The following is a 27,349-nucleotide window of genomic DNA, read 5'->3' as shown; positions in this document are numbered from 1 at the left end:
GCTCGTAATGGTTGTGAGTCGAAACGATATAAGAGCGATAAGAGTGTGCTGAAACATATTTGTCGCTGTATGTTTCTTCGGTTAATTTACTCCTTTTTTTCTTAGTTTCCCAAGATTCTCAAAGAATCTTCGAAAAGTGGATTCGAGCGAGTGTTGCGTGCGTAGAAAGCCGATGCAGAAACACCGGAGAGCACGTTCGCGTGATGATTTCCCGAGATGCGTGAGAACTGGCACACGTCATGCGCAACGGAGACTCAAGGATTTGCCTTGCTTTGAACGCAATCGTGAAGATCAACGAGAATGTCGATCGTGCGTTAGGGAAAAAATGTGCGCTCGATCAGGAGGACGTCGAAACGCACGTCGTCGGTGCACGGAAAAGAGTAGGGAAACATCGCAGATATGTAACAGACAGATTGAACATTCGAATAGTTACAACAAATCGGATGATTCTTTGAACAAGAAGGATAGCACAAACACAGACGTGAAATCAGACTAAAACTAATATCGTGCTTGTAAAAGAATGAGGTAAAAATTGGCGATATCAAGAATTAAAAAATAAGTGGAATATGTGGAATATGAAAATCAAATAAAAGTGTCAAATGATGTTGAAGAATGCGCTGATTATTTCTTCCAGCATAATCAAATTAACATAGAAACCGGGCCAACTAAGAACCAACGCGGTAAATGATGCGCGAAAGTTTTATTTATATATTTTTTTATTTTACATATTTTACAACCTTTTGACTGCGTGCCGACTAGATTTGTCAGACTTGAAACACAGCTCCGGTTGGAGTAGTAAAATCCCCCCCCCCCTACATCTAATTAAATCGATTCGAAAATCGGTTGAAAAATATGTAAAATAAAAATATAAATAAAACTTTGCGCATCATTTACGGCGCTGGTTCTTAGCTTGGTTTCTATATATATTAATATTCATGCGGATTTGGATCCATTGGAACCTATACTTAAAAAAAAAAATGTATATTTTTATAGTATCCTGTGTATTTCGTAACCTTTAGACTGCCGCAAAAGTCACTTTATTTATGGCTCTCAACAAATCTATGAACCATGTGTATGTTGATTATATAGATATATTTTTGGAAAAAAAAGGACGCTCGTTTAATTTAAAAAAAATGCTGGCAGCCTAAAAGTTAAAAAAGCTATTTGTTTACATTCATTCGTATACAAGTTTTTTTAAAATAAATTTAAGCACAACAACGAAGACGAAATCTCAAATGTTAGGCATCTTGTTAGCTGTACAATCTTGATTTATATTTATAAAAGTTTTATTTTTTTTATCATTATTTTAGAATTTACGATATCTACGTAACAAATTTATGTCGTTAATTTATTAATCTGTTTAGACAATATGTTAAGACGTAGTAGCGGCTAGAGTAGCCTCGAAATTCTGCTCGACGTTATGATCACGCTTTTTGTTCGCCGTATTTTTCTGGATGATAATTTCCTTGAAAGGAGCTCGCGTTGAATTAACATCGGAATCTGCATCGACAATCTGCACAACTTTTTGGACCGTTGAAAACTCCATTATGACCGTCGACTTTGTATCATTTATCGTTTGAGAAGCCTCCGACATTTTAGCTTTTTCATCGAGCTTCATTATTTCCAGTTCATCTCTGAAATAAACATTCAGTAAGTACAATATATTATATTATTAAAAAATATATTATTTACAACGCAAAAATAAAAAAATAAGAAAAGAGATGAAATAAAATGCAATTTACGGAAATGATATTTTCTCTCCGCCTTTCTTTCGATATTCCAAACCTTTCTTAGATCTTTTTTTCTGGGTTCTTTTACTTCTGTACTCGCTACTATCATTCGTGCCGGACTTGCTAACAAAATTAGCATAGCCGTCAAAATTTGATTTTCCTCGCTTTTTAGCAGTTTGTAAAGTATAGCTCTTTAATCTTTTTGAGTCAAATTTTTGTTGAGCCGTAGTTTTTCTAGGACAACAACGGTGGCCCTGATATTGCCACCTGGGTATACAACGAACGTGTTAGTGGAACATATAATTTAAACACTTGATTAAATAACGCCGAGAAATTTAATAATTCACACTCTATAACTATTTACACCCTAAGAGTCACAGAAACGTGCAACAAAATATAAAATAGTTTACGACAGTCAACTACCACAATGCGCAGGTCGTGACTGTGGAACTGAACATGAAAATGCAATTCAGCACTGTCAAAACTATTAGTGGTTCCAGCATGATTCGCCAACATTTTCCCTGGCAGGAACGATTTCGCGCTCGCGATTATCTCAAAACAATCACCATGCACTGCTAATTTTTTATATTCTTTTTACAAAATGCAGATGATATAGCCGATGCATGGCCGATACATGTTCACTTTCAGTAACGACGACCATTTGTGCAAATTTTTGCAATAAAGCACAACAACGTTCAGAGTGAGTTAAAACGTCAAATATCTACAACTTTTAACTTTGCGCGACATTCACTTTATATAAATTATATTTTATCTGTAACATACTCGGAAACACGTTTGAAAATAATTAGGATTAAAACAGAACGTACTCTAACTCTTTATCAGAAATTTTTTTCTTATAAAGTAACACCGTTACGCATTATCTGACGTTTTATAATGCGTTGTAGAGAAAAAGTAAAGAGTAATGATATACTCGTGTGACATATTTTTCACGTTCGGCGGGACGGTCTTCGCAGACGTGGCAGGTGATCGGAAAGAAAAGATATACAAAAAGTGCGTACAGATTATTACCATAACTGTTGACAGGGGAACCGACCAATCAGCAACCCCGCTATGCGGTAAACCTTCTCTCCGCGGGAGTCCTGCTGAGACCCTTTGTGGACATCGGCGCGCGACAATGGCGCGGTAACCGCAATATAAAAACGGTCTCGAGATCCCCCGATCCGCGCATCTGTGTGACGTAATATAATGATGATATTACGGCTTTCCCCCCTATATCTTTCGTTCGCAGATCAAGCAGCTTCGGTTACAATTTACGATGCCACAATCGGCGGACCACCCTGAATGATCATGCTCGTTACCGCCCGCGGCGAACGTGCCTGCTGATTTATTTATTCCCTTGCTGTTCGCGACAATTATTAATATTAACGGAAAACGAGCGAATTATGCAACGTCTCGTCCGGATGGATATATGTGTAGTGCGCTCCCTGCGCAGTTACCAACAGGCGATTTTAAAGACTCTAAAAAACGCGCGTTTTTCTCGGTTCGCGCGCGAGTCGAGCGTCACCTCCCCGCCGTAGCGCTTCATTGTTTTTCCTGTTGTGCGTTCATCAACAGTGCGATTATTTTCTTTGCAAGATTTCGGTTATTTATCGAGTAAAAATGGGCAAGTCCATGCATAAATCGAGGAAGAGGAGGAGGTCATCGTCATCCAAGCATCGTGATCGCATTGAGGGTCTGGAAAACAAGATATCGCAGCTGATCGAGGTATTATCGAGGAGAGAGGTTAGATGTCCACATGTCGAGTCTTTATCGCCGACCGTGTCCTCTGCTCTCGCATGTCACACTGACCAAGAGTCGGATGCGGAGAGACCTTCTGACAACATCATTAGGGAGGACAGTCCCGGTCGAGCGAAATTTGCCTCTCAGGTGGCAGAAATGGCAAATCCTGCTAGACAGGTTAGGCCAGAGGATCCGCACGTTACAGGTGTGTACGTTCATCCCAGTTCTGTAATACAGACCGAGGAGTCGACACAACCTTTTCCGATTAATCGGAATACCTTTTCTTCTGTTGTAGCGGAGGTAAGTAACCTGCCAGACGATGGCTTGCCCACGTTCCCCCCGAGCAAGACGATAGTTTTGTCGGAGCCCGCTGCAGCAGAGGATTCGGCGGATACCTTAACTAGAGAGTTCTTCGGTGCCATAGGACAAATAGCAGAGACACAATCTTGGAACGACCTTGTTGTCCAGCAGTTGCGTGAGTTAATTCGGAAAGGCCTTCCCGCGGACCAGCGAGAAGCTCTGTTAAAGAAGTACTCTCCTCCGGAGGAGGGAGAATTAGATTTCCTCAAGGCTCCTAAACTAAACATAGAGTGCAAATCGGCTCTGAAAAATAATGCTGTAGTCAAGAGAGATGAGTATGGCAGTATTAATCAGCATCAGGTTGGCTCCGCCCTCCTTGCTTTCGGAGAGGCATTGTCGGATCTTCTCAAACCGGAGACGCAAAGCTCCCTCAACGCCGAGGCTCGTGCTGCAATCGGTAAATTCAACGAAGAAATTAAGATCAGAGCAGACCTATTCTATCGTCTTTCCTTGTCTAGACGGGCTCTTGTCAAGCCGACATTTAATATTTTGGCCAAAAACACAGCCGATGCCATTCCGGTAGATAATTTATTGTTTGGCGCTTCGTTCGGTGAAGAAATTAAGAAGGCAGCCTCAATGGAGAAGTCGTCCAAGGACATTGTCAATGCGTCATTGACGCTCTCAAAAAAGACTCAGCAGCCAATTAAACGCCCGCTACAGACTGCACCCGTTAGGTCGGGAAATGCACGTGCTCCTGTATCGAGATCGAGACAGTTGGCGACAAGGAGAACAGGGGCGTCGAGCAGCAGTCGCCAGTCGCCGCACCGCTACAGGCCCCGCTACAGGTCCCGTTCCAGGAGGCGTTAGAGGAAAATCAGGTAACCGTGGGCGGCAGGCTATCAGGCTTTTTACCCAAATGGAAGGAAATTACATCCGATCCAGTGATTCTCCAAGCGATAACAGGCTATAAGCTTCCCTTTAAGCACCATCCACCACATCAGGAGTTTGAACCCTCTATCCACTTATCAGACAGAGAGATGCAAATTTGTCGTCAGGAGATAGATAATCTCTATGCTAAGGGCGCTATTGAACCTGTGTCAGATTGCGAGGAACAATTCCTGTCACCATATTTTGTCATTAAAAAACATTCGGGGGGTTGGAGATTCATTCTTAATCTTAAGCGGCTCAATGAATATATCATTGCCCCGCATTTTAAACTAGAGAATTGGAAGACGGTAGTTCAGCTCCTTTCCCCGGGTGATTTTCTCGCGTCAATTGACATACAGGACGCATATTTGCATATTCCGATCTGTCCAGAGGATAGGAAGTATCTCCGTTTTCGGTTTCAGGGTCAACTTTATCAATTTAAAGCCTTACCGTTTAGGCTCGCTTCAGCCCCTTTTATTTTTACTAAGTCCTTGAAATCTGCGATATCGTATCTAAGAGAGAAAGGATTCTTTTTAGTCGCTTTTCTAGATGATTTCCTGATAATTGCACCCTCATACGAGGCATGTTTACGTAATATTTTCGAAACATCGAATCTTCTATCTTCGCTGGGATTTTTAATAAACGAACGGAAAAGTGTATTTTCTCCTTCTACATCCTGTCTTTACTTAGGTTTCATCTTTGACTCTATTTATTTTTCAGTTTCTATTCTTTCAGAAAAAAGGGAAAAATTGCTGAAATTAACGCTGTCTTTCGTGGATAAGAAGTCTTGTACTATTCGAGAGTTCGCAAGTTTCATTGGATCATTAATTTTGATCTGCCCAGCGGTCCAATATGGGATTTTACATACCAAGATTTTGGAAAGGGTTAAATTTCATGCTCTGCTAGATGCAAACGACAATTTTGAAGCGCGGATGACGCTTCCTTCTTCCATTAAAAAGGATCTTTTGTGGTGGAAAGATGTTTTTGCTGACACCTCTCAGCGTAATGTTATTCGTTCTGGCATCTTTACTCGGGAAATTTTCACCGACGCCTCGCTAACCGGATGGGGTGCTGTCTGCGGGGAGACCCGCACACACGGGTTCTGGTCAGCGGAGGACAAGCTCAATCACATCAACTACCTGGAACTTCTGGCTATATTTCATGCCTTGAAATGTTTTGCATTTGATTTAAAGCATTGCAACATTCTATTAAGAGTGGACAATGCAACAGCTCTCTCTTACGTGAACCGCATGGGATCGATTAAATTCCCCCACTTGTCGGACCTCGCCAGAAGAATCTGGTGCTGGTGTGCAGAACGTGACCTTTTCATCTACGCCTCGTATATTCCCTCTGCCCAGAATTTTGAGGCAGATGCAGAATCTCGAACCATTTCTGAAGAAACAGAGTGGTCGTTAGAGCAAAGTTATTTTGATAGGATTAATATGATTTTCGGTCCATTTGATATTGATTTATTCGCCGCATCTATCAATGCGAAATGTTCCCGTTTTGTGTCTTGGTTTCCGGATCCGGAAGCTTTCTCAGTGGATGCTTTCTCTTTAGATTGGAGCAAATTTTATTTTTACGCCTTTCCCCCGTTTATTTTAATTTTAAAGGTTTTACGAAAAATTATCACGGACAGAGCGGAGGGAGTTATAGTGGTTCCATGGTGGCCAGCGCAACCCTGGTTCCCGCTTTTTCGCCGCTTAATTATTAATCAACCTGTGTATTTTGAACCGGACATTCACATGTTGTCATCTCCTTTTAGGGAAATTCACCCAGTCTGGAGCAAGATACGCCTGGCTGTCGCGAGATTATCCAGCAGGCCTTCCTAGTCAGAGGTACACCCACGGTTGCATTGAGCGCGATACTCGCCTCTATTTCAGACGCTACGATGGCTCAATATGCTAAGCCAATTAGACTGTGGTGGCTCTTCTGTAAACAGAGACAAATTGATTGCTTCCGCCCGTCCGTTTCAGTATTTTTGGAATTTTTATCTTCGCTGCTACCGGAGCTTCGTTCTTACTCAACTCTGAACACGTATCGGTCAGCCATTTCTCTTCTTTCTGCAGAAGAAATAGGCTCACACCCGCTGGTGAGAAGATTTTTTAAGGGATTGGCGGCGCTGAAACCACAGCGTCCTCGATACAATTTTATTTGGGATCCGGCGCAGGTGATTACCCATTTATCTACATTATACCCCCACGAGGATCTCTCTCTGGAAATCCTCTCTAGAAAACTGGTAACGCTTCTCGCGCTCACGACTGCGCAAAGGATGCAAACGCTAGCAGCTATACAACTTTCAAACATCACAATTACCGACACCTTGGTCATCAAAATTCCAGCGAGGCTCAAGACTTCGAAGATTGGAAGACCGCAACCCTTGCTCATCTTTAAACCATTTGCGGACAGACCAAACCTATGCGTCCTTTCATTGGTGAAATTTTATTTAGACCGTACAAAGGAACTTAGAAGCAGAAAGGACGACTCGCTCTTTATCGCTACTCGCCCTCCACATGGCCCAGTTTCATCCCAAACTCTGGGCCGTTGGGTTAAAACGGAGTTGAGCGCAGCAGGTATAGACACCTCTATATTCTCGGCTCACTCCACTCGCCATGCCTCGACATCATTAGCGGCCAGTAAGGGCATCAGTTTGGACGAAATTCGGCGAACTGCAGGATGGACCAAATCTTCGGAAGTTTTCGCCCGTTTCTATAATTGCCCTATCGTCGAAGACCCTACTTTCTGTTCTACTATACTTAATACGGGTTAACATATTAATTGTCCTTGTATTATCCAGTGCATAATTAAAATTCTGCTTTGTAAACAGGATCTCGGAGGCAAATCTGAGCTTTAAATATCTACACATATATCCATCCGGACGAGACGTTGCATAATTAATAAGTTGAACGAACTTACCTTAAGTGAAGTTCGACTGTAATTATGCTGTCTCGTCCGGATGGATAGTCCCACCCTCCCAATTCCCGATTTCAGATTTGCAGCTTTAAAAGTATGAAGCGCTACGGCGGGGAGGTGACGCTCGACTCGCGCGCGAACCGAGAAAAACGCGCGTTTTTTAGAGTCTTTAAAATCGCCTGTTGGTAACTGCGCAGGGAGCGCACTACACATATATCTATCCGGACGAGACAGCATAATTACAGTCGAACTTCACTTAAGGTAAGTTCGTTCAACTTATTAATTATACGTGGCTAAAAATAATTTGCTAATTCGCAAGGAGGGAAGCAAAGTAACTTTTAACTTAACGTTATTGTTTTCTGACGTTATTGTTTTATGATAAAATATTAACTCCTCTGTCATATTTGTACCATTCTTTTATTTGTACATTCGTAGACAATTATTCTCATAATTTATTTGAAGTACTTTTAATTGCAATATGTAATTAGTCACTAATTACAAAAGTTTATTAGAAATGAGGAAATATATCTACGTTTAAACTTAAGAATTTAATTAAAAGAGAAGTAAATTACTTAAGAGAAGTAATTTCAACAAGATTATTCTATCTCAATCGGAATTATTTTATTATTTTCTCAACAAACATTTTATTTGTGTGATATGAACGTTTGCGGTACGAGAGTTTTCTTTAAGGTAGTCGTCTCGTCAGGGCATGTATTAGATAAAGTTTTCGATTTCAGATTTTATATCAAATTATATGATCAGCTTTGCAGTCGATTTTTTCTGTGGCTCCTTACTGACTATTTACTCTAGAAAATCGATCTCGAAAATCACAAATTTTGCATTACTTCATACAGACGGCCAGAAAAAGAAGGCTCTATCACAGTTTCAATCACATATTTTCGCATTTTTCGATTAGATGAAGTGAGAAAAAACATTGCTTTTTGTACATTAGATTTCGAAGAATCCGATGCAACCATAAAATATATAGTTTACCGGAGATTTCGCTGCTAATTTTTTAGTTTATTTTAGTGAAAAAGCGGTAATTGAGCAGACATTTTTTGGTCGAGGTGAGGTTGGGGAGACTTGCCAACGCCGCTGGCTAATCACTGTAGTTGCAGATGGGGCTCGTCTTTCTTAGCCGAATTGGATAGTGCGTGACACTCCTGTCATGCGTTTTAAAACCCTTTCTCAGTAATTGTCAAAATTCAATCGAAAAGGAGATGATAACCTTTCTCGACGACTCGCATGATCAGCTGATCAAAACGGAGTCAAATGAGAAAAATCACATAATTTGGAAAAAGTAACATACTTTGTCACGTATGAAATTTTACACCATAATTCATAAAATTATTTTTCCTTTAGCAAAAATTGCCTGAAATATATTTCTGAACGTGAAAACCTACAAACAGTCACATGACTAGCACGTAGCGAGACGCCTACCTTAATCGAGACGCTACTATGTCATCTTCAATTCTGCTTCTGTCCAAGCGTGCGAAAAAAATATCTCGATTTTACGCGTTTTCACGAGTGGCCCATGAATTATCGGCGTCGTTCTTTCATCCTGAAAAATGTCCGATCTCGCGTGTCGAGATCCTCTCCTTAGCTCGTTCCGGCCTGTAGACAGCCGTCCCACGTACAATATTGCGGTCACTTGTCGCTCCATTCAACAGCGACCGCAGACTCCTCTTTAGCCCGTCACGGCTTAGGAAAAACGAGTAGCTTTTCACTCACCACCGCCGCGACCATGCTCGTCACGCCGTTTCTCCGATTCTCCCCCTCCCCTCTCCTCCCCGTGCATGTGTGCATCGAGAGATGCGCGCTTTTACCTCCGTGGCGTCCTAATTTATTGGCCAGCGCCATTGTCACCGCCCTTAAACGCGACCACACAGAATGCGAACGACACCTTTATGAACTCCCACGCCATTCACAATCGTACGAAACCGCCCTCGGCATCTTCTTACCCCCGCGTCTACCGCGGTATATCGTGACCCCCTCGCTCTCCCCCTACACACCGATAATCGCGACATCCATTCTCCTCTTTTGTACGTTTAACTTTTACATGTCGGATAGACACCACGGTCGCGGACGACGCCGACGCCCGCGGGCGTATATTTGTGATTCGCCGACTGTGACGACCTCGAAGAGAGAATCGGTGACAATGCCGAGAAAATATGAGGACAGTCTAAAATGTTTCAAGTATCTCCTAAACTGCTTTTAGGAGAAGAAGAACGACTAAACTCCAATAGAGACATATCCGTATTGTATTGTTATTTAATAGCACAATGACAGATAAATTTTTTTTCACTTAAAAAAGGAAAGTTGTAAATTAAGTAGAGAACTTCAAATATCTTGTCTCGTAAGGATAAATAAAATATACGTATAATTTTACGCATTGGTGTGAAAAATGTGCGAAAATAATTCTCAGTCATTTTCGTATATTTTTTATTGATTTAGTAATATACACGGAGATTGCAAAGTTAATAAATTTCGACATCTGAGATGTAACGATAAATAATCCTTGTCTGTTCTTCGATAGTTATATAAGCTCGTTCACTTACAAGTCAGCGAAGAAGATGATCAAGTTAGTAAGCAATTATGATAATATAAGCTTTAATAATACGGTCTCCAATGGCATGCTGTGTTATTGACTGTTGTGTGAGGCCCTTTGTATGGACAGTCAAGGAAAAGAGGAAAGGAAACGAGTCAAGACCGAGAGGCTCATCTGGTCAACCATAACGAAGCAATTTTGCACGGCTACTCGGTCGAAACCGATGAATAAGCTGGACGCAAGCTGAGTTTCGTATTCAGCATACAACGTGTATTTCATTGAAGATTCCATCTGCATAGTAGTAAACGGAGTCCAATCTTTTCTTCCGAGTGTCATCGATGGCTACCGATCCAAGTTCATGATATTTATGTTCCTTGGATGCTGCCCGAAAAAACGTTCCGGTTACCTCTATTTACGTTAATTGTTTACTAATGTCACAAATATTTTCTTTTTTTAGGGTGTACTTCCGAATGACCTTTGTCCCGATCGGCCTAAAGTTTTATAAGTTGTTTTAGATGTGAGGAATAAAGTGCGCATTTTTCACATCGAAAACAACTTATGTAAGCTTTATGTCGATCGGGAGCAAGAGTCATTCGGAAGTATATCCTTTTTTTTACTTTAAACTCCAGTCATCTATATATGATAAATTCATTCTTCATGAAAAAATTAGGCAAACTAAAGAGACAGTATATACAAAATTATCACTTTGTAAAATATAAAATATAAAGAAAAGCATATTTTTTTAAATTTTTATGTAATTGACAGAGTTACACTTAATTTTTATTTTGAATTATTTAATATAATTTTGAATAAAAATATGATAAGCCAATATATGTTACTTTTAAGCTGACAATAATTTTCCTTTCTTCTTTCGTTTGTGTTTTCTTTCTTTTGCGCTTGTCGGCTGCTTTGGAATTTCCTCTTTCACGTCCGATTTCTTTTCATCTTCTACATTTACATCGGTAACGGTTTGAGGTGGTGCAATTGCAAATGCAGACGCAGGTGCAGGTGCAGGTGGCGGTATTGAAGGTGGTTTAGGTGTTCTGAGTTCAAGTTCGACGTTCCTATCTTTCTGCTCAGAGTATTCCGCTTTCTTTTTAATTCTAAGTAAAAAGATATCCTGAGTGCTCTCTGTTATATGATCGCTATATACTTCTTGCGTTCCGGAGCTAAATTGAGGATAGACAGTGATGGTTTTGCATTGGTGAATATCCTGTCCATCTCTGCATGATCCGATCTGTAGGCATTAAATAAAATTTTAAATAAAATATTAAGGAACAGAGGTACCAATCTTGTTAAAACAGTTTATTTTTTTCCGGCAAAGTTAAAGTTAAAGTTGTACTTAAAGTTTTTGTTTATTCCGATTTATTTCTAATACATAATTTTCTTCTGAATAAAGTCTCTTCATTGTACAGATTAAAAACCTCTATAATGAAATTACGTTTATCTCAATTATTAAAATAAATAAAATATTTACAAAATTAAAAATGACAATTCCTGACTCGCAATATAATCTTGTTTTATTTATAATAATTAATCTATTTTATTATTATTATGGCGCGAGTCAAAAACCAACACATTCTCAAAATATAAGGGAACAAACTTTATAGGCGATAGTTTGCGATTTATAAGGATCTTCCTTTCCGTGGAGACGGAATGCCGAGTGAACGCGAAATACAATGCGATCGTCATAATCTGCGTTGATTATTTTTGGGCCTGTTTTGCTCGTCGGCCTTTGAATTTCTATGCAGTCGCAAGGTGGATCCCACTCTTCCCGTTTCTTTTTTGACTTGTTTTTATCTTTCTCCAATCTAATAATAAGCTGGTTGCTAATCATCTCCGCTCCGATCTCTTGGTAATATTTTGAACAAACATCCTTGACGAGTGAATGTGACGAGGATGATGATGGACAAGACGGATGAGATATTGAAGGACAGAGGCATGTATCTTGTTAAAACAGTTTATTAACAGTTAATAGTTAACAGTTTTATTATTAAATTACCTTAATATATATAGATTTTACATTATATATACAGAGTGTTTCCTTAGTAAGTACAAAAATTGAAGGGAATATTCTGTGCAGGTTTATTTTAGGAAGAAAAAGTCGTATAAATATGTCCCCTAAACTGTTTTGTTTTCAAAATACAGACGTACCCATACGCACGCCCGTGGTGGATTAAAAAATATTTTATCGGTACTGGAAAAATGGGTTTTTAATATTACATGGACGCATATCAACGTTGAATAAGATATCTTTAAACGCTGTCCAGATTTTGGAAATTTTCATTTTTTTCACAACTTTAACATTATCCTCTGTGTGTATATATATATATATATATATATATATATATATATATATATATATGTACATAAATCTGTGGTAATCTTTTTCTTCGCCAGTAATAATTAATTAACAAAGGAGATGGTTTAATACGACCCAACTGGCCATTTATGACTGGTCAATTTTGCGCAATGACTAGTCAATCCTGCGGAATGTCCAAGCGTCTTGATTAAAGCATAATAAACTAAGTATAGGCTCTCCTGAATAAATCAAATAGGGAATAGTGAGAGAGACAATCGAAGCCACGCGCGGTAATTATTGCGCAATCAAAATATAGTCAATAAGATAAAATATATTAGTCAATACATATTCGGACGTTTCGAAACTTTCTTTGTGTCATCTTCAGCATTTAAACAAAATTAATCATGAAAATTACAAACGATATAAAATTAAAGGTCATAAGCGATAAAATGATATAGTCGTTCGGTCGACAAGCGCAGTCAAATCAATAAAATAATAAAAACCATACGAATGTTTAGTAGTCTGTCAGGCTGTGAATATGCCAGTATGCAATTGCTCCGAATCGATCGCATCTTCGACGCTTAACTCCCAGGTTGGAAGACCAGGAAGAAAGGAGAGATTCAAAATCGATTGTCCTTTCTAAAGCGTAAATCGGAGTCGCAATATATTATTAAATAACGTAATGTATCAATATTAAGATCTACAGGATTACAATTCCAATTTCTTACTTACGGAGCATTACAGAATAGAAAGTCGCAGTGTTAAGGATGTATGGGTGACATCTCAAAGCATTACCAAAAATCTAAAAATTTCATAGATTGTTCTATTATTAAGCACAATTCTCTTAATGGTTTAAAAGTTATTGTAATTAAGGATGTATTGGAGGTATTTCAAATATATTCAAAAAGTGCTGTAAATTGTTTCTAAATTAAATTAAAAATACTCTGTAAAATTTTGAAGCTAATTAAGAGTTATTTAAGTTTAAAGTTGATAAAATTAACATTATCCCTTATAGAGAATCGACATTTTTGCTGTAAATATAAATAAAATATAAATAAACTATTAAGATATTTCTTAAACTTTTCTTATGTGTAAAACATACATCATTGATATTATATTTTAAGTTTCAAAATTTTTTGCAACAAAACAATTTTTTTAATTGTTTAAACAATACTAATTATTTAAATAACAAAAAATTATACTCAAACTATTAACGGTAATCTCGTCTAACATATAAAAAATTTTGAGTTGTTTGACATACATGCAAAAGTCTTCCTTTATTGAAAGTTTAACTTTTAGCAAGGACTGTACGACCCATACATCCTTAAAATGTACCTGTCACTCTGACGTGTCGTGAGTCAGTGAAGCGTTGGTAGAAAATCGGAAGGTTAAAATAATAAAAATTTTATTATTTTATTGATTTAACTGCGCTTGTCGACCGATCGACTATATCATTTTATCGCTTTTGACCTTTAATTTTATATCGTTTGTAATTTTCATGTGTATTAATTTTGTTTACAAGCTGAAAATGACACAAAGAAAGTGTCGAAACGTCCGAATATGTATTGACAATGACTAATATATTTTATCATATTGACTATATTTTGATTGCGCAATAATTACCGCGCGTGGCTCCGATTGCCTCTCTCACTATTCCCTATTTGATTAAAGCAGTTTCTAGGGATAAGCTGGGAGTTAAGGGGATGCTGGAGCCGTCTGTTTTACCGGCATTTTTTGTCGGCACGTAGCGTCGTATTAATTTGACAGAATTAAAAATCCTTCTCCAGAATTGCTGTACATACATTAATGATTCGGGGGAACTCCGATTTTATATAGAAAACGAGAAAAAATTACGGAAGTACAGATTTCCTTATCCTACTTTTATCCCAATATGGCGTCTCGAGTTGCGGCGAGCTGTCAACTCGTCACAAGATGTATTTATAAGAGATATACCATTGGTACGAACGCAAAAACAAGTTCCCCCGAATTGCACAACAAAAAAAACATCGATAAATCCTCCAAATCAATATTTAGAAGCGTAATATAAAAGTATAATGTCGATGTGCATCGTGCGTATGTGTGCGTGCAGTGTAGCGTGCTATCCTTGTCTATATCTTTGTCTATACAAGGACAGATATAGTCGATAACATAGAAAATGGTAATTTTGTCGGTTATACAGACGGCTCCAGCATATGCAGAGGAGAGGCTCCGCCGCGCAGGCATTGAAATTACACAAGATGGTTATCTTTACGCGGAAGTTGCATTTTTTCATTTATCTATTTGCGCAGCAAGGTAGATGGTAGTTTGGAATCTTAAAATACCACCAAAGTGACAAATCGCGAGATCTATACGCGTATGTTAATGTTAGATGAGGTAATCTCAATTTAAATCGAGAGCGAAAGAGTGTTACCTCATCTGTTGTTTAGGTCGCGAGCAGGTAGATACATGAAAACAAAGGATAAACTTCCGAAAACGGCCCCCCTCCGATTTCGATGAAACTTTGTGAAAAGCTTCGTTTTGGGTCAAAATGAAAGCCCTTAAAAGGAATTTTGGCGACTCCTATGATAAAGCCATTTTTTTAGATAAAATGATAAAAAATATAGGAAAATCTTCGTAATTCTACAGGATGTTATAAATTGAATATATACTGTTTGTATTTAATGACTTTATGTTTTTATCCTCCCCCGAAAGCACGGGGGGGGGGGGTGTGCGTGAACCTCGGTTCGCGTGGAAAGTGTATGCGTGAACTATTTCGGGACTACCGCACCTCCCCCGAAAGCACGGGGGGGGGGGGTGTGCGTGAACCTCGGTTCGCGTGGAAAGTGTATGCGTGAACTATTTCGGGACTACCGCACCTCCCCCGAAAGCACGGGGGGGGTGAGCGTGAACCTCGGTTCGCGTGGAAAGTGTATGCGTGAACTATTTCGGGACTACCGCACCTCCCCCGAAAGCACGGGGGGGGGTGTGCGTGAACCTCGGTTCGCGTGGAAAGTGTATGCGTGAACTATTTCGGGACTACCGCACCTCCCCGAAAGCACGGGGGGGGGTGTGCGTGAACCTCGGTTCGCGTGGAAAGTGTATGCGTGAACTATTTCGGTACTACCGCACCTCCCCCGAAAGCACGGGGGGGGGGTGTGCGTGAACCTCGGTTCGCGTGGAAAGTGTATGCGTGAACTATTTCGGGACTACCGCACCTCCCCCGAAAGCACGGGGGGGTGTGCGTGAACCTCGGTTCGCGTGGAAAGTGTAATATATTACAAAGCATATTATTTATGTATTCTGCTGTAAGTATATAATAAAAACATTAAATCATTAAATACAAACAGTATATATTCAATTTATAACATCCTGTAGAATTACGAAGATTTTCCTATATTTTTTATCATTTTATCTAAAAAAATGGCTTTATCATAGGAGTCGCCAAAATTCCTTTTAAGGGCTTTCATTTTAACCCAAAACGAAGCTTTTCACAAAGTTTCATCGAAATCGGAGGGGGGCCGTTTTCGGAAGTCTACCCAAAACAAACATCCAATGACTATAATAAGCAAAATCGAACTGATTTTTCTGTATCACACGTGCGCAAGCGGTCAGACCGAGAACGTTAAGAATTTGATTTGTCTTTTGAGCTCATTCTTGATAAACACTTTTATATCTTATTTATTTTGTATCACATTTCTGTATCACTTTTGGACGATTGAACTTTATATACTGTATTACAAATTGTGTCCTGTGTACATCATTGTGCAGTAAAATAACCAACAGTCCTGTTACCTTACGTATACTCACGCACATACACATACATGTCCATCCACACATTCATCCACACACACATTCGTTTGCGCGCACATATCACACACGTATACTTGCACACAAGAAAGGTATAAATTCGACCGTGCAACCTCCGCGTGGAGATAACCTTATCGGAAAATATAAAATATTTTATATTTCAATCTATATATATATATATATAAGATTATTTATATAAGTATCTTAACATATATATATGAATATTTATGTTCTATTAAAGAAATGTTATATAATTATTTTATTTTTAATTTAATATTGTAAAAGAATATCTTTTTTTTATTTTTTATTAATCTATTTTATAATTAAATATAGTAAGATATAATCATTCTTAAAAATAAGACATTGGCTGTTGAATTAAATTTCAAGTAAATAATTTTGATTTAGATCTATGTATAAAATATTGAAGTAAAACAGGCATTTCTTAATATTTACCTTTAGAAAACTGCATTTTTTTGTGGATAATTTAAAGTTTGTGATATAATGTTCATTGAAAGTAAGGTTATTGTATGCTTATTTAACGTCCCATTTTGCAGTTTGCTAAAATCGACCTTTCAATCCGGCATAATTCACTTCGCGTTAAAAAACAAATACATATCGCAGATTTGCCCATTCATGGATTTGCCATTTCCCATAAATCAATAACTCGGATCATGTTACCATTCGGATAACCCAAAATTTATGTAACACGTTGCCATCATGTTACTCGATAAGTCTCGTTATTCACATACATAACAAAAACGGAACAGCAAGAATGATTGCGGCAACTTACAACTGTGGCTGTCCAGCGAAACCGTCTTCCCCGATCCCTGAACCACTCGGATTGCAAGCACCTTGTTCACCTTGCTGCTTTCAATCATATAGCACTCTACGTCATTCGCAAATACAACCAGCACAGCGTTGTACACAGTTCATAACTATAAAGAAACCAAAGCACATCTATCCGATATCCGAAGACAAGGCTTGTTGCTGCATCAATCGTAAAAGTTTTCTTCATGTTCCATCATGTTCAGAGTATATTTCTTCCGTACACTTATCATTAGTTTTTCCACAATATTCTCATTGTTGCGATGTGGATGCATTTAGGATATATTCGACCCCTTCGCGCAGGCCGGTAAGCGCTGCGGTGATTTCTGCAACAAAAGACAGCATGAACAAGCAGTTTTCAAGGAGCAGAAGCGAATCGAAGTCGAGGAATCTTGAGATGTCCAACATGGAGCGAGCCCCAACTGACAAAGTCGTATCTAAGATCGTTGGAAAGGAACAGCCGTACAAGGAGATCGAAGCTATCATCAATGACAATCGCGTCATCATCAGGATGCAAAAGGAGCCGGTCAAAGAGGAGTACGATCCACCGTGCGAATGCATCGGTCAAGTAGCTTCAAAAGAGTCGGCATTGAACCAAAGAAAATGCGACGACGGCGTTGTGTTCGATATGGCTCATGGAAATCTAGAACTCTGTCGTACTTCTCGTGAGGATGAGTCCGCGCCGTCGATGGAGAAAACCTGCGAGGAGGCGGGATGTCGCACGGTCACGTTGTATCCAAGCGTAAAAGACGATGCTAGGGGCGCTTCTACAGCTTATCGTATGGAAGGCAGGGAAGTTAAAAGGTCGAAAATGGTAAGACCAATCGATCTTGAGGAAAATCCGAATATATTCTTATTGAGGATTAGGAAGCACTGCGATAGTGGCGATAAGAGACAAACAATCGATCTTGAGTTCCGGGCACCGCGTCCATGGCTACCCAAGAAAGAGAAGGATCTCCTTAAACCTGACGTATTAGAAGAACATGAAGATGCTGACAAGGAACATAAGGAACATGAAGGTGACACTGACAAGGAACATGAACATGAGATTAATAAGGAACATAAAGATGACGAGAAACATGAAGATGACACTGACGAAAAGATCGACGCTCACGAGAAGAATGACGAATGGAAAATATAAATTTCGCAATAAAATGTCAAAATATTTCCAAGTATGTCTTTTGCTCGAATCTTAACTTGATTTAATTTTTTCCATCATCTCAATAATAATATATGTAAAAATATCACTGATATTTTTGTATAAAGTAATATTGTTTAAAATGGCATGTAACAAGAAGTTTTTTTTCAATTTTATTTTAAAAAACAAAAACAAATATAAAAAACGTTAAAAAAGAGATTGAGATATTGTAAAATAAATATTATAAATGGAAACAAAAGTTTAAATGTAACTTTTTCCTTTTTTTTCTTTCTTAAATTAGTATTAAATAATTTGCTATTATATCTAGAAGATGCGACAACAGATTGACAATTGGATAATTATTTTCTATATGGGTTCTATAATGAGTTTGAAGAAAAAGAATACAATAAGATCTACTATTTTCTCATAAGATCAATCTTAAGCTATCAGCCTGATCCGGATAATTATTAATGCGTAGCGAATTGAATTTCCGGAACGTATGAAAAACTGAGAATTCGGTAGTCAGCGCTTCTACTGAGTTCTTTGTATGCAGTTAATTTGTATCGGATCAGGTATATCCCGTTTCAAAATAATAGAGACGCGACAGGTGCCGAATGTTACTCTTTTTGAAGGAATTTATTTATTGCTTTTCAAATTATTCTTATAAATAAATACACGTTCTTTTTATTATTAATGATATATATTTATTGGACAACTAATATTTAAATTTATTAATATAATCTATTATTATATTTAATTTTTTAATACTAAATTTATTTTTATCTTTAGATTTAAATAATATACATTGTGCATAATATTGTTATAATCTATTTTACCTCAATAATGTACAAAATATAACATTAAAAAAAAGGAACGTTTAAAATAGATTACGTGCATTTATAATTATTGTTATATTGCTCTAAAGCAATCCGCATCTCTTCATATTTAATTATTGATAACTATAAAATTTAATTTAATTTCTGATGCTAATGAATCTACAATTACTGCGTAAATTTCTCGAATCTTTTTACATATTTTTATACGTGCTATACACGCGTGTATCTAATAACACAGAGCAATGCAGACGTAATCGTGGGGCATCCTAAGAAACGTCGCTACTGAGAAAATTGCCGTGTATCACACTCTGTATTCCCGAAGATGGTCAGGCATAGTATCTACGACAGCGAGAGGGCGCGGTGAAAGAAAGAGATCTTGAAAAATCTCTGGTTCGATTCTCACGACTTGAAGCTTGGAGTCAGGTGCGCGCGTGAATGGACTTCTGGCTTTCATTCATCTTTTCTTGGAGATTCGAATAGCCACCCGCCCACCTAGGCCCCCATTTTTTGACGTCCGACAGTCTCGGAAGAATAGAAAGGAGGGTAAAGAAAAAAAAACGATGATTTACCAGTAAAGTGCGTGGCCCGAAATCGAGCCGTTTTCGAGCGTCCAGTTCTATTGACGCGTATAATGATAAGCTGAAGCTTCGTTGAGCAGACTGTGATTTTTCAATTCACCTGATAGCTTTTCATGGTCCTGGATTTATTAATGCTCGGATTTGATCGAGATGAATTTTGTACGAGAAAGGTAGAATAAAATCTTAGAATAAAGATAAAAATGATTCTAGAATATTATATATAAATATGATTAATACTGTTATTATGTATTATACTTTGAGTTCTTTTATGTAAAAACACGTAATAATTAAATAACTAAAACAAATTATAGGAGGCACATTAACGTAATTTCTATTTTTTGCTCGATACTAAATGAAGCAAACAACATCGATAATATTTCTACTATTTGTACAACGTAGAAACGATGAGGTAATGAATGACGATAGCCGAGAACACAAGGGAGAGAAGAAAGACAATACTCATGAAAGCGGCGAATAAATATTAATATATTATATTAAAATGTTAATATGTTATTCTAATTGCATTAACTAATAACGCGTAGTATATAAATTATAAATTATAGTCGTTAGGCCTATTAGCAGTTTGCAAAGGAGTTCAGGATACTACCGATAATGTCACAACCAAAAGATAGAAAATATTAGAGCAAAGAAGGATTATGGTAGAAATCTACAGACTTCTGTGTCTTACCGTAATTGTAATAGCGTAATTGCAGTCAATTACTGCAACTTGGACTTACGTACAAAAAACATACTCCTACTATGCTGCAAATACTCGTAAGTGATAACAGCCACATATATACGAATACAAAAATGATATCTATTGCACATTTGTAGACAGGTTTTTCATAATATCTAAAAGATGCAAAGCAAGCGTAGCTTACATAATTATTTCACAATTTAACTTTTAAGATTAATAATAATATATAAACAATTAAAAAAATTAAAAAATAAAAGAAAGTAATATTTTGTGCATGTGCTTTCACAGAAAGCTACAAGGCTGCAATACAATGTGCATTGGTTTATTAACGTATAGTTGAATTTTCAAATTTTTCTTGTAAAAATATATATAATAATGATATTAATAATGATAATATAATGATATTAATGAAGACAAACTATTTTCGTATTGAAAGTAAACTTCACATGATCTTGTAGCTTACAGTGGTCTACATCCAAAATCAAACTAATAATACTGTTTTGTGGCCCTCGCAACTCATCAACTTTTATCTAACTAACAATAAGTAATATATTTTTTGGTGTAATGCATATTTTCTGAAATAACAGCTTGTAACATTTTAATCCACCCTGTATAATATACAAAAGCAATTATTTTATTTAAATTATTTTTTGTCTAAATAACAATTTTTATTTCTCCTTTTTAGAAATAAATATCGTTAAGATTTCTTAATAAGAGGATTTGATCTATATATTAGGAATGTACTCTTATAACTAATTTCACAAAATCATGTCATAGTCATCAAGACCAGCAAGAGCATGCGGACACGTACATAGTACTGGCTTTAATGATGCTGAAAAGACGGCTATAGTAAATAAACACAACGAACTGAGACGAAGAGTTGCGGCGGGTCAGGAAACGAGAGGAAACCCAGCTCCGCAACGGTTAAAATGCCAGATTTGGTAAGACATAATACATAATATATTATTACAGTAAATTAAAAAATATAATAATTGGAAAGACATTGAGTAAATACATAGATACATTCTAATTTATTTCGAGCAATTAATTTTTATTTATATTTTTTAGAGAGAAGTGAAATTGTGTTTTAACCGCGGTAGCTTCGGCTTAAAGATTCAATTGTTTCTTATATATTATTTTTTAAGGTGATCCTAAAGCCGTGATTCTAGCCGGTTTTTTTCGGTTTTTTTCTTAGCACTAATCTTTTAATTGGCTTTATAGAAATGCAAAATTCTTATCTAGAATTAAAGTACGCATCAAAATCTAGGTCATGGTGGTCGAATTTATATCGAAAACGAAAAAAAATTAATATTTTTTGTTATACGTGACGACCACCACATATAAATTCGACCACCATGATCTAGATTTTGATGCGTACTTTAATTCTAGACAAGAGAATTTTGCATTTCTATAAAGCCAATTAAAAGATTAGTGCTAAGAAAAAAACCGAAAAAACCGGCTAGAATCACGGCTTTAGGATCACCTTAAAATAAGGAAACTGAAAATCGGTGTAATGACAATTAATATTAACGAACATTAATTCAATTGATTTTAATTCCGCAAAGCGGTTGAATGGTAACATTGTGTTCGTCTATATATACAATACCTAAAGCAAATGAGAGTTCCTTCCGATGGTTGATGATTATAATGAACTAGAAAATTCTAAAGATAGAATACTGAATAATATAATTTTATATGCTGTATGATACGAGGGAAGACATATTTAAATTAAATATTTATTTCAAATTAAAATTTATATAATATAACGATATGTAAAATTATTGTACACAGTATACATATACATATGTACATATTCTATATACATTTACATCACACACACACACACACACACACACACACACACACACACACACACACACACACACACACACACACACACACACACACACACACACACACACACACATTCACACATGTATACACAAACGCACGTACACGCACACACACATACATACAGTATTATATGTATACAATATACGGACACACATTTTCTTAGAGCTGGGATAACGAATTGGCAGATATTGCGCAAAGATGGGCCATTCAATGCAATTATGGTCATGACCAATGCAGAGATGTGGGTAAGTATCGACTTACATATTTATATACGATTGTAAATTAAATGTATGGATTTTTTAATTTATTTATTAGCAAGTAACATGTGTTATTACAGATAGATTTGCAGTTGGTCAAAACGTAGGCCAAAAATCCTCTGGAGGAGGAAACAATCATCCTGTAGAAAGCTTTGTCCAATCCTGGTTCGATGAAGTAGCTCAGTTCAATAAAGATAAAGTTCCCAAATATAAGTAAGTATCTCTGTAATATTGAATATTCTAATCACATATACAGGGTGTCCCAAAATTGGACCGACAAACTTCGTGTAGTTATAAGGGATACAGCATAACAGGCATTTATTGTCAATTAATCTACGTCCGCAAATGAACCATTTTGATACTAGTGAATCAAAGATTGTTTACGTCCAGCTAGTTGAAGTACATCATTTTCAGGGTTCGTGAATTCATAAACCGACGTTGATTCTTAATACATGTACCGTTAAAATGATTCTTAATAAGCATTCTTAATGTACGCATACTGAAGAAAATATCTAAACTTTTTCCAGATTTTTATATTTTTTCTCAACTTTGACATCCTGTATTTTAAAAACGAAGCATTTTGAGGAATATGTTTATAGGACATTTTCTTCCTAAAATAAGCCACGAAGTATTCCTTTCAATTTTTTATACTTAGGAAACATCCTGTATACAAGAAATAATTGTGCATAAATAATATTATATGTATATACACTAGTATTTTGATCATAAAATACCTCTAAAAACGCATTTATAACATATTTTTCAATGTGTCTGTAAAATAATTTATTTATAGATATGATCAGAATACAAACCGCTATACACAAGTGGTCTGGGCTGACACAACAAAAATAGGCTGCGGAATAATAAACTATAACTCACACGACTGGCATGCGAGATACCTAGTTTGCAATTATGGTCCACGCGGAAATTTGGTCGGTCAAAAAATATATGAAAGAAAATAAATCCAATCAAAAGATTAAAGATGTAGTATAAAAAGTAATGGCACGAAAGAAAATGGGAAAGTAAATAAGAGTTGCAAATATGTCTTGTCAGCAGAAACAGTTGCTACTGTTACAAATATAATGATACTAAAAAAAAAGCAAAATAACGTTTTCTTCTTTCTCTCCCTTTCTTATAGGTACGTACTGTTTAATATCAAATTTTTCTACAAGCTTTTCTTCTTAAATATAATTTTTTAACGCAAGACAAAAAATAATAATACATGTAATTTTTGCCGTTCTAATGTATCTCGAAATAAAGATGTACAATAAATAAAATGATGTAAATTTTTTTAACCCTTAGATAACCCTTAAAGTTGGTTTCAATTGCGTACATTTGTTGAAAACAATTGCTTTTTAATACTAATTTTATTTTCTTATATTTTAAAAAATTAAATTCAGGTAATTAAAGAAAGAATATTTTATAAAATGTTTTATATTTTGTGTGAAAATATATCAAAGTAAATCTTCCTGGCTAAATATCTTTTCCTAAAAGAGTATATATGAATGAACAAAAGAACTTAATATAAATACCCATACGCACGCCCCTAGTAAATTTGAAAATGTTTTATGTGTATCTTTCAGATATTATTTGACAAAATGTGTCTAGCTTCTTGAAATTGATTTTTAAAGTATTGATCTATTCACTTTGTGAATTATTAATAAAACATTTTATACGTTAATTAATGGAGAACTATTTATAATTTTTCAAAAATTTATTATAATAGGTAGTTAGCGGTTCATTGTCATTGACGTCTTCGATGGTGACTTTAAAAACTTATCTCACGGTACACGCAACCGATAATGGCGATAATTGCGGCCTTCCATTGTCGGTTTGCGAGTACCGTGAGATAAGCCTCCTTCTCTCTGGCGGGTTTGTCCCTGTCGAGCATCTGGGTCGTCCTGATGAGGCCCGTCTTGTTGTTGAATTTTACATAGTCACCATAGAAGACGTCAATGACAACGAACCTGTCTTCGACAAAGTGGTACGTCTCGCTAACTACCTAAGTAACTTAGTTAGTTAGCGAGACGTTAACTTTGTCGAAGACGGGTCCGTTGTCATCGACGCCGACGTCTTCAATGGTGACTTTAAATATGCGTGCCGTGTCTCTTGATACCGTTTTTATACTACTGTTCGTCAAATTTTAAATACGAGAAACGAATCCTATCGAATGCCATCTATTGGATAATCCAAATTTAAAGTTTATATATAATTATATATAATTATATATAATCTTTTTTTATATTTATAACACACTAAATTTAATAAATTCTATTATGTGAACAATAAAATATATGTGCACGCATACATATAAAAATAAAATTACATTGTTCTATACTAGAAAAATGTTATTTTTACGCGGATTTATTATTTATTATTTCAATTAAACATTAAAAAAAAATATATATATATAATTATATCTAATTTGGCGCAGTTATATATACAATCCCAAGTTCAATTTTCTTCGTCTCGTCAAAGATCCTTGCAATCGATCCTTCTTCTGATTTGTTCAATTAGTTCGACGCGAGAAGACTTCTCGGCGGTGCTCTAATTCACGAGACGAGCGTATCAGATAATAGAAGATATTTAAATGTATATGTATAATATTTAATTGAAATTAAAAATATTTAATGTAAAAAACTTGGGCCGGCCCGAAAGCAGGGGGGGTGTGCGTGAACCTCGGTTCGCGTGAAAAGTGTATGCGTGAACTATTTCGGAGCTACCGCACCTCCCCCGAAAGCAGGGGGGAGGGTGCGTGAACCTCGGTTCGCGTGAAAAGTGTATGCGTGAACTATTTCGGGGCTACCGCACCTCCCCCGAAAGCAAGGGGGGGTGTGCGTGAACCTCGGTTCGCGTGGAAAGTGTATGCGTGAACTATTTCGACATATATATTAGTCATTTATGCCTTCCAATACTCAAAATAGCTGCTATATTTTCTAAACTTTTTTTGTTAATAACTTTTTAACGAATAACGAGCGACGGCTAAAACTTTCCGAAGGTCACTCAGGAGAGTGACCTTGACAACATATGTCAAGGTCAAGTTCATCGGAGAGTGGTCCCTATTACTGCATAATTACCTAGTTAGTTAACTAAATATTGGTTGTTTCAACAATTTATTTCGTTTCCTTAATCAAGTATTAATTAATTCAACTAATGTTTAGTTAACTGACTAAAATGTTTAGTTGAACGTATCGGATTAAATATTTCTTGGGATTGACAAATTTTTTTTCTCAGTGTATGTTCTCTCTGTAATTTAAAAAGAGATATCATTTCTTTTTTGTAATTGTAATAGATCACTTGAAGCGCGACCTTCTTTTTGATAAGGTAACATAATTTTGTGATGTGTATCACTTGGGTTATAATTTTTCGGAAATAAAGATACTAAAATAATTTTTCGAGATTTTTTGAGATATAAAGATTACGTCTACCACTTGTTACTTAGGTTTTTTCAAGGTATAATACTACCACTTTCTTTTTTTTTTTTAGGTAACAACATATACACTACTATGCGTGTACTTGGCGCCTTTTTTTACCTTTTTTTGAAAAATGGTAATTTTGTACGGATACACATTGCGGTACTAGAGTTCTGAAAACATATTTAATTAAATAAATAATTACTCAAAAATAGATATATGTATATCTTTAAAAGCAGAATAATAAAAGCATCTATATATAAGTATAGATGTCTCATAATCAATGCTTATAATGCTTTAATAGGGTATTTTAAAGATTATGTAAATAAAAAATTTTAATATAAAAATGTCAATGTTACAATAATTTTGAATATCGAAGCAAAAGTCTCAACGCCAAGTTTTTTACATTAAATATTTTTAATTTCAATTAAATATTATACATATACATTTAAATATCTTCTATTATCTGATACGCTCGTCTCGTGAATTAGAGCACCGCCGAGAAGTCTTCTCGCGTCGAACTAATTGAACAAATCAGAAGAAGGATCGATTGCACGGATCTTTGACAAGACGAAGAAAATTGAACTTGGGATTGTACGATGAAAAAATATAAAGTAAATAACAGATATGACAAAAATTAAGCTTCTCCACCTATTATAAAACTGTTCAAAATGGACCTTTGATCGAAATTAATTTGTTTTTCCTAGAAAATACAATAAAAAATTTAGGAAATGCACCTAACTTTCTTTTTTCACGTTTTTTTACACAATTTTTCTAAATAACGCGGTTTTTCGAAAAAATGTTGTAATCTCTCGTGTATATGTGTACTTAAATTTTAATTTCTTACAATAAATTAATAAAAATTTTTCAATTGGACACACGCCCATATATTAATATGTTAAAAGAGCGAGTGATACCCTAGACAAATTATATTTTTCAATCATATTTCAACAGCTCGATTGTCATTGTCAATCACGATTCGATTATCATTTATACGTCGTTGGCCTTTATTCTGTTCAAACTCAGTCACGGTTTTCGAAATAATGCTTTTTTTTTGCAAACAATATTTCTTTTTACGCGGAACATATCTACCGCATAAAAAGAGAATTGGGTACAACTAAACAATTCCGATTGAAATCCATTCCGAGAAGTTCTATAATTCACGTTCGGAATAAAGAAACAAGCGAGCAAAGAGCCGACCGCGCGAAAACTCGCGTTACTATTCTTTATTTGAATTAAGTACTTTCTTTAAATCGTTTCTTCCTCAGATCGAAATATTATTGAGAGAGGGATTGTCGTCTCGGGCAATGTACTAATATGGATCTACGAAACAATAACGCGGAATCGTATGCGATAATAGTCTATTCGAAATACAAGAAACGGCGGAATATATATTCGGCGTACGTTAATTCGGTACCGCTAGGTGTGTCAAACGTTATCGTCAGGTAAATAATTAAATATTCCCGGCGCGGCGGCGAGACCGTTGGCGCGCGGGTGCTCGACTT

The 27,349-nt window shown here is 36.4% G+C and overlaps 3 protein-coding genes and 1 pseudogene across 3 annotated transcripts; 3 read left to right on the top strand and 1 right to left on the bottom strand.

Moving 5' to 3' along the window:
* Window positions 1–23,661, top strand: part of LOC139808631 (venom allergen 3-like) — a 38,981-nt pseudogene extending 15,320 nt beyond the window's left edge.
* LOC139825176 (uncharacterized) lies at window positions 1,038–2,233 on the bottom strand. The gene is made up of 3 exons (XM_071797679.1): window positions 2,154–2,233; window positions 1,743–1,997; window positions 1,038–1,634 (listed from the first exon to the last, which is right to left on the bottom strand). The coding sequence occupies exons 1-3, from the start codon at window positions 2,231–2,233 to the stop codon at window positions 1,373–1,375; spliced, it is 597 nt and encodes a 198-aa protein (XP_071653780.1). The 3' UTR covers window positions 1,038–1,372.
* On the top strand, window positions 3,277–4,648 carry LOC139808626 (uncharacterized). Its single transcript, XM_071770818.1, has 2 exons — window positions 3,277–3,675; window positions 3,766–4,648. The coding sequence occupies exons 1-2, from the start codon at window positions 3,351–3,353 to the stop codon at window positions 4,635–4,637; spliced, it is 1,197 nt and encodes a 398-aa protein (XP_071626919.1). The 5' UTR covers window positions 3,277–3,350; the 3' UTR covers window positions 4,638–4,648.
* LOC139808629 (uncharacterized) lies at window positions 7,668–18,334 on the top strand. Its single transcript, XM_071770823.1, has 2 exons — window positions 7,668–7,871; window positions 17,351–18,334. The coding sequence occupies exon 2, from the start codon at window positions 17,415–17,417 to the stop codon at window positions 18,210–18,212; it is 798 nt and encodes a 265-aa protein (XP_071626924.1). The 5' UTR covers window positions 7,668–7,871; window positions 17,351–17,414; the 3' UTR covers window positions 18,213–18,334.
* Window positions 23,662–27,349: the final 3,688 nt, after the last annotated feature.

The sequence above is a fragment of the Temnothorax longispinosus genome, chromosome 2, assembly GCF_030848805.1.
Source record: "Temnothorax longispinosus isolate EJ_2023e chromosome 2, Tlon_JGU_v1, whole genome shotgun sequence".
NCBI lineage: Eukaryota > Metazoa > Arthropoda > Insecta > Hymenoptera > Formicidae > Temnothorax > Temnothorax longispinosus.
The sequence above is the reverse complement of the archived record's forward strand: the minus strand, read 5'-3'. Positions and strand labels throughout refer to the sequence as shown.

What these genes read in the sequence shown, in the direction of transcription:
- LOC139808629 (XM_071770823.1), top strand. Translation starts at nt 17,415, where the DNA reads ATGAACAAGCAGTTTTCAAGGAGCAGAAGCGAATCGAAGTCGAGGAAT.
- LOC139825176 (XM_071797679.1), bottom strand. Translation starts at nt 2,233, where the DNA reads ATGCTGGAACCACTAATAGTTTTGACAGTGCTGAATTGCATTTTCATG. An exon ending in GTCACGACCTGCGCATTGTG is followed by an intron (nt 1,998 to 2,153) that starts GTAGTTGACTGT and finishes TTGTATACCCAG; the next exon opens with GTGGCAATATCAGGGCCACC. An exon ending in GGAGAGAAAATATCATTTCC is followed by an intron (nt 1,635 to 1,742) that starts GTAAATTGCATT and finishes TGTTTATTTCAG; the next exon opens with AGATGAACTGGAAATAATGA.
- LOC139808626 (XM_071770818.1), top strand. Translation starts at nt 3,351, where the DNA reads ATGGGCAAGTCCATGCATAAATCGAGGAAGAGGAGGAGGTCATCGTCA. An exon ending in AGAGGATCCGCACGTTACAG is followed by an intron (nt 3,676 to 3,765) that starts GTGTGTACGTTC and finishes CTTCTGTTGTAG; the next exon opens with CGGAGGTAAGTAACCTGCCA.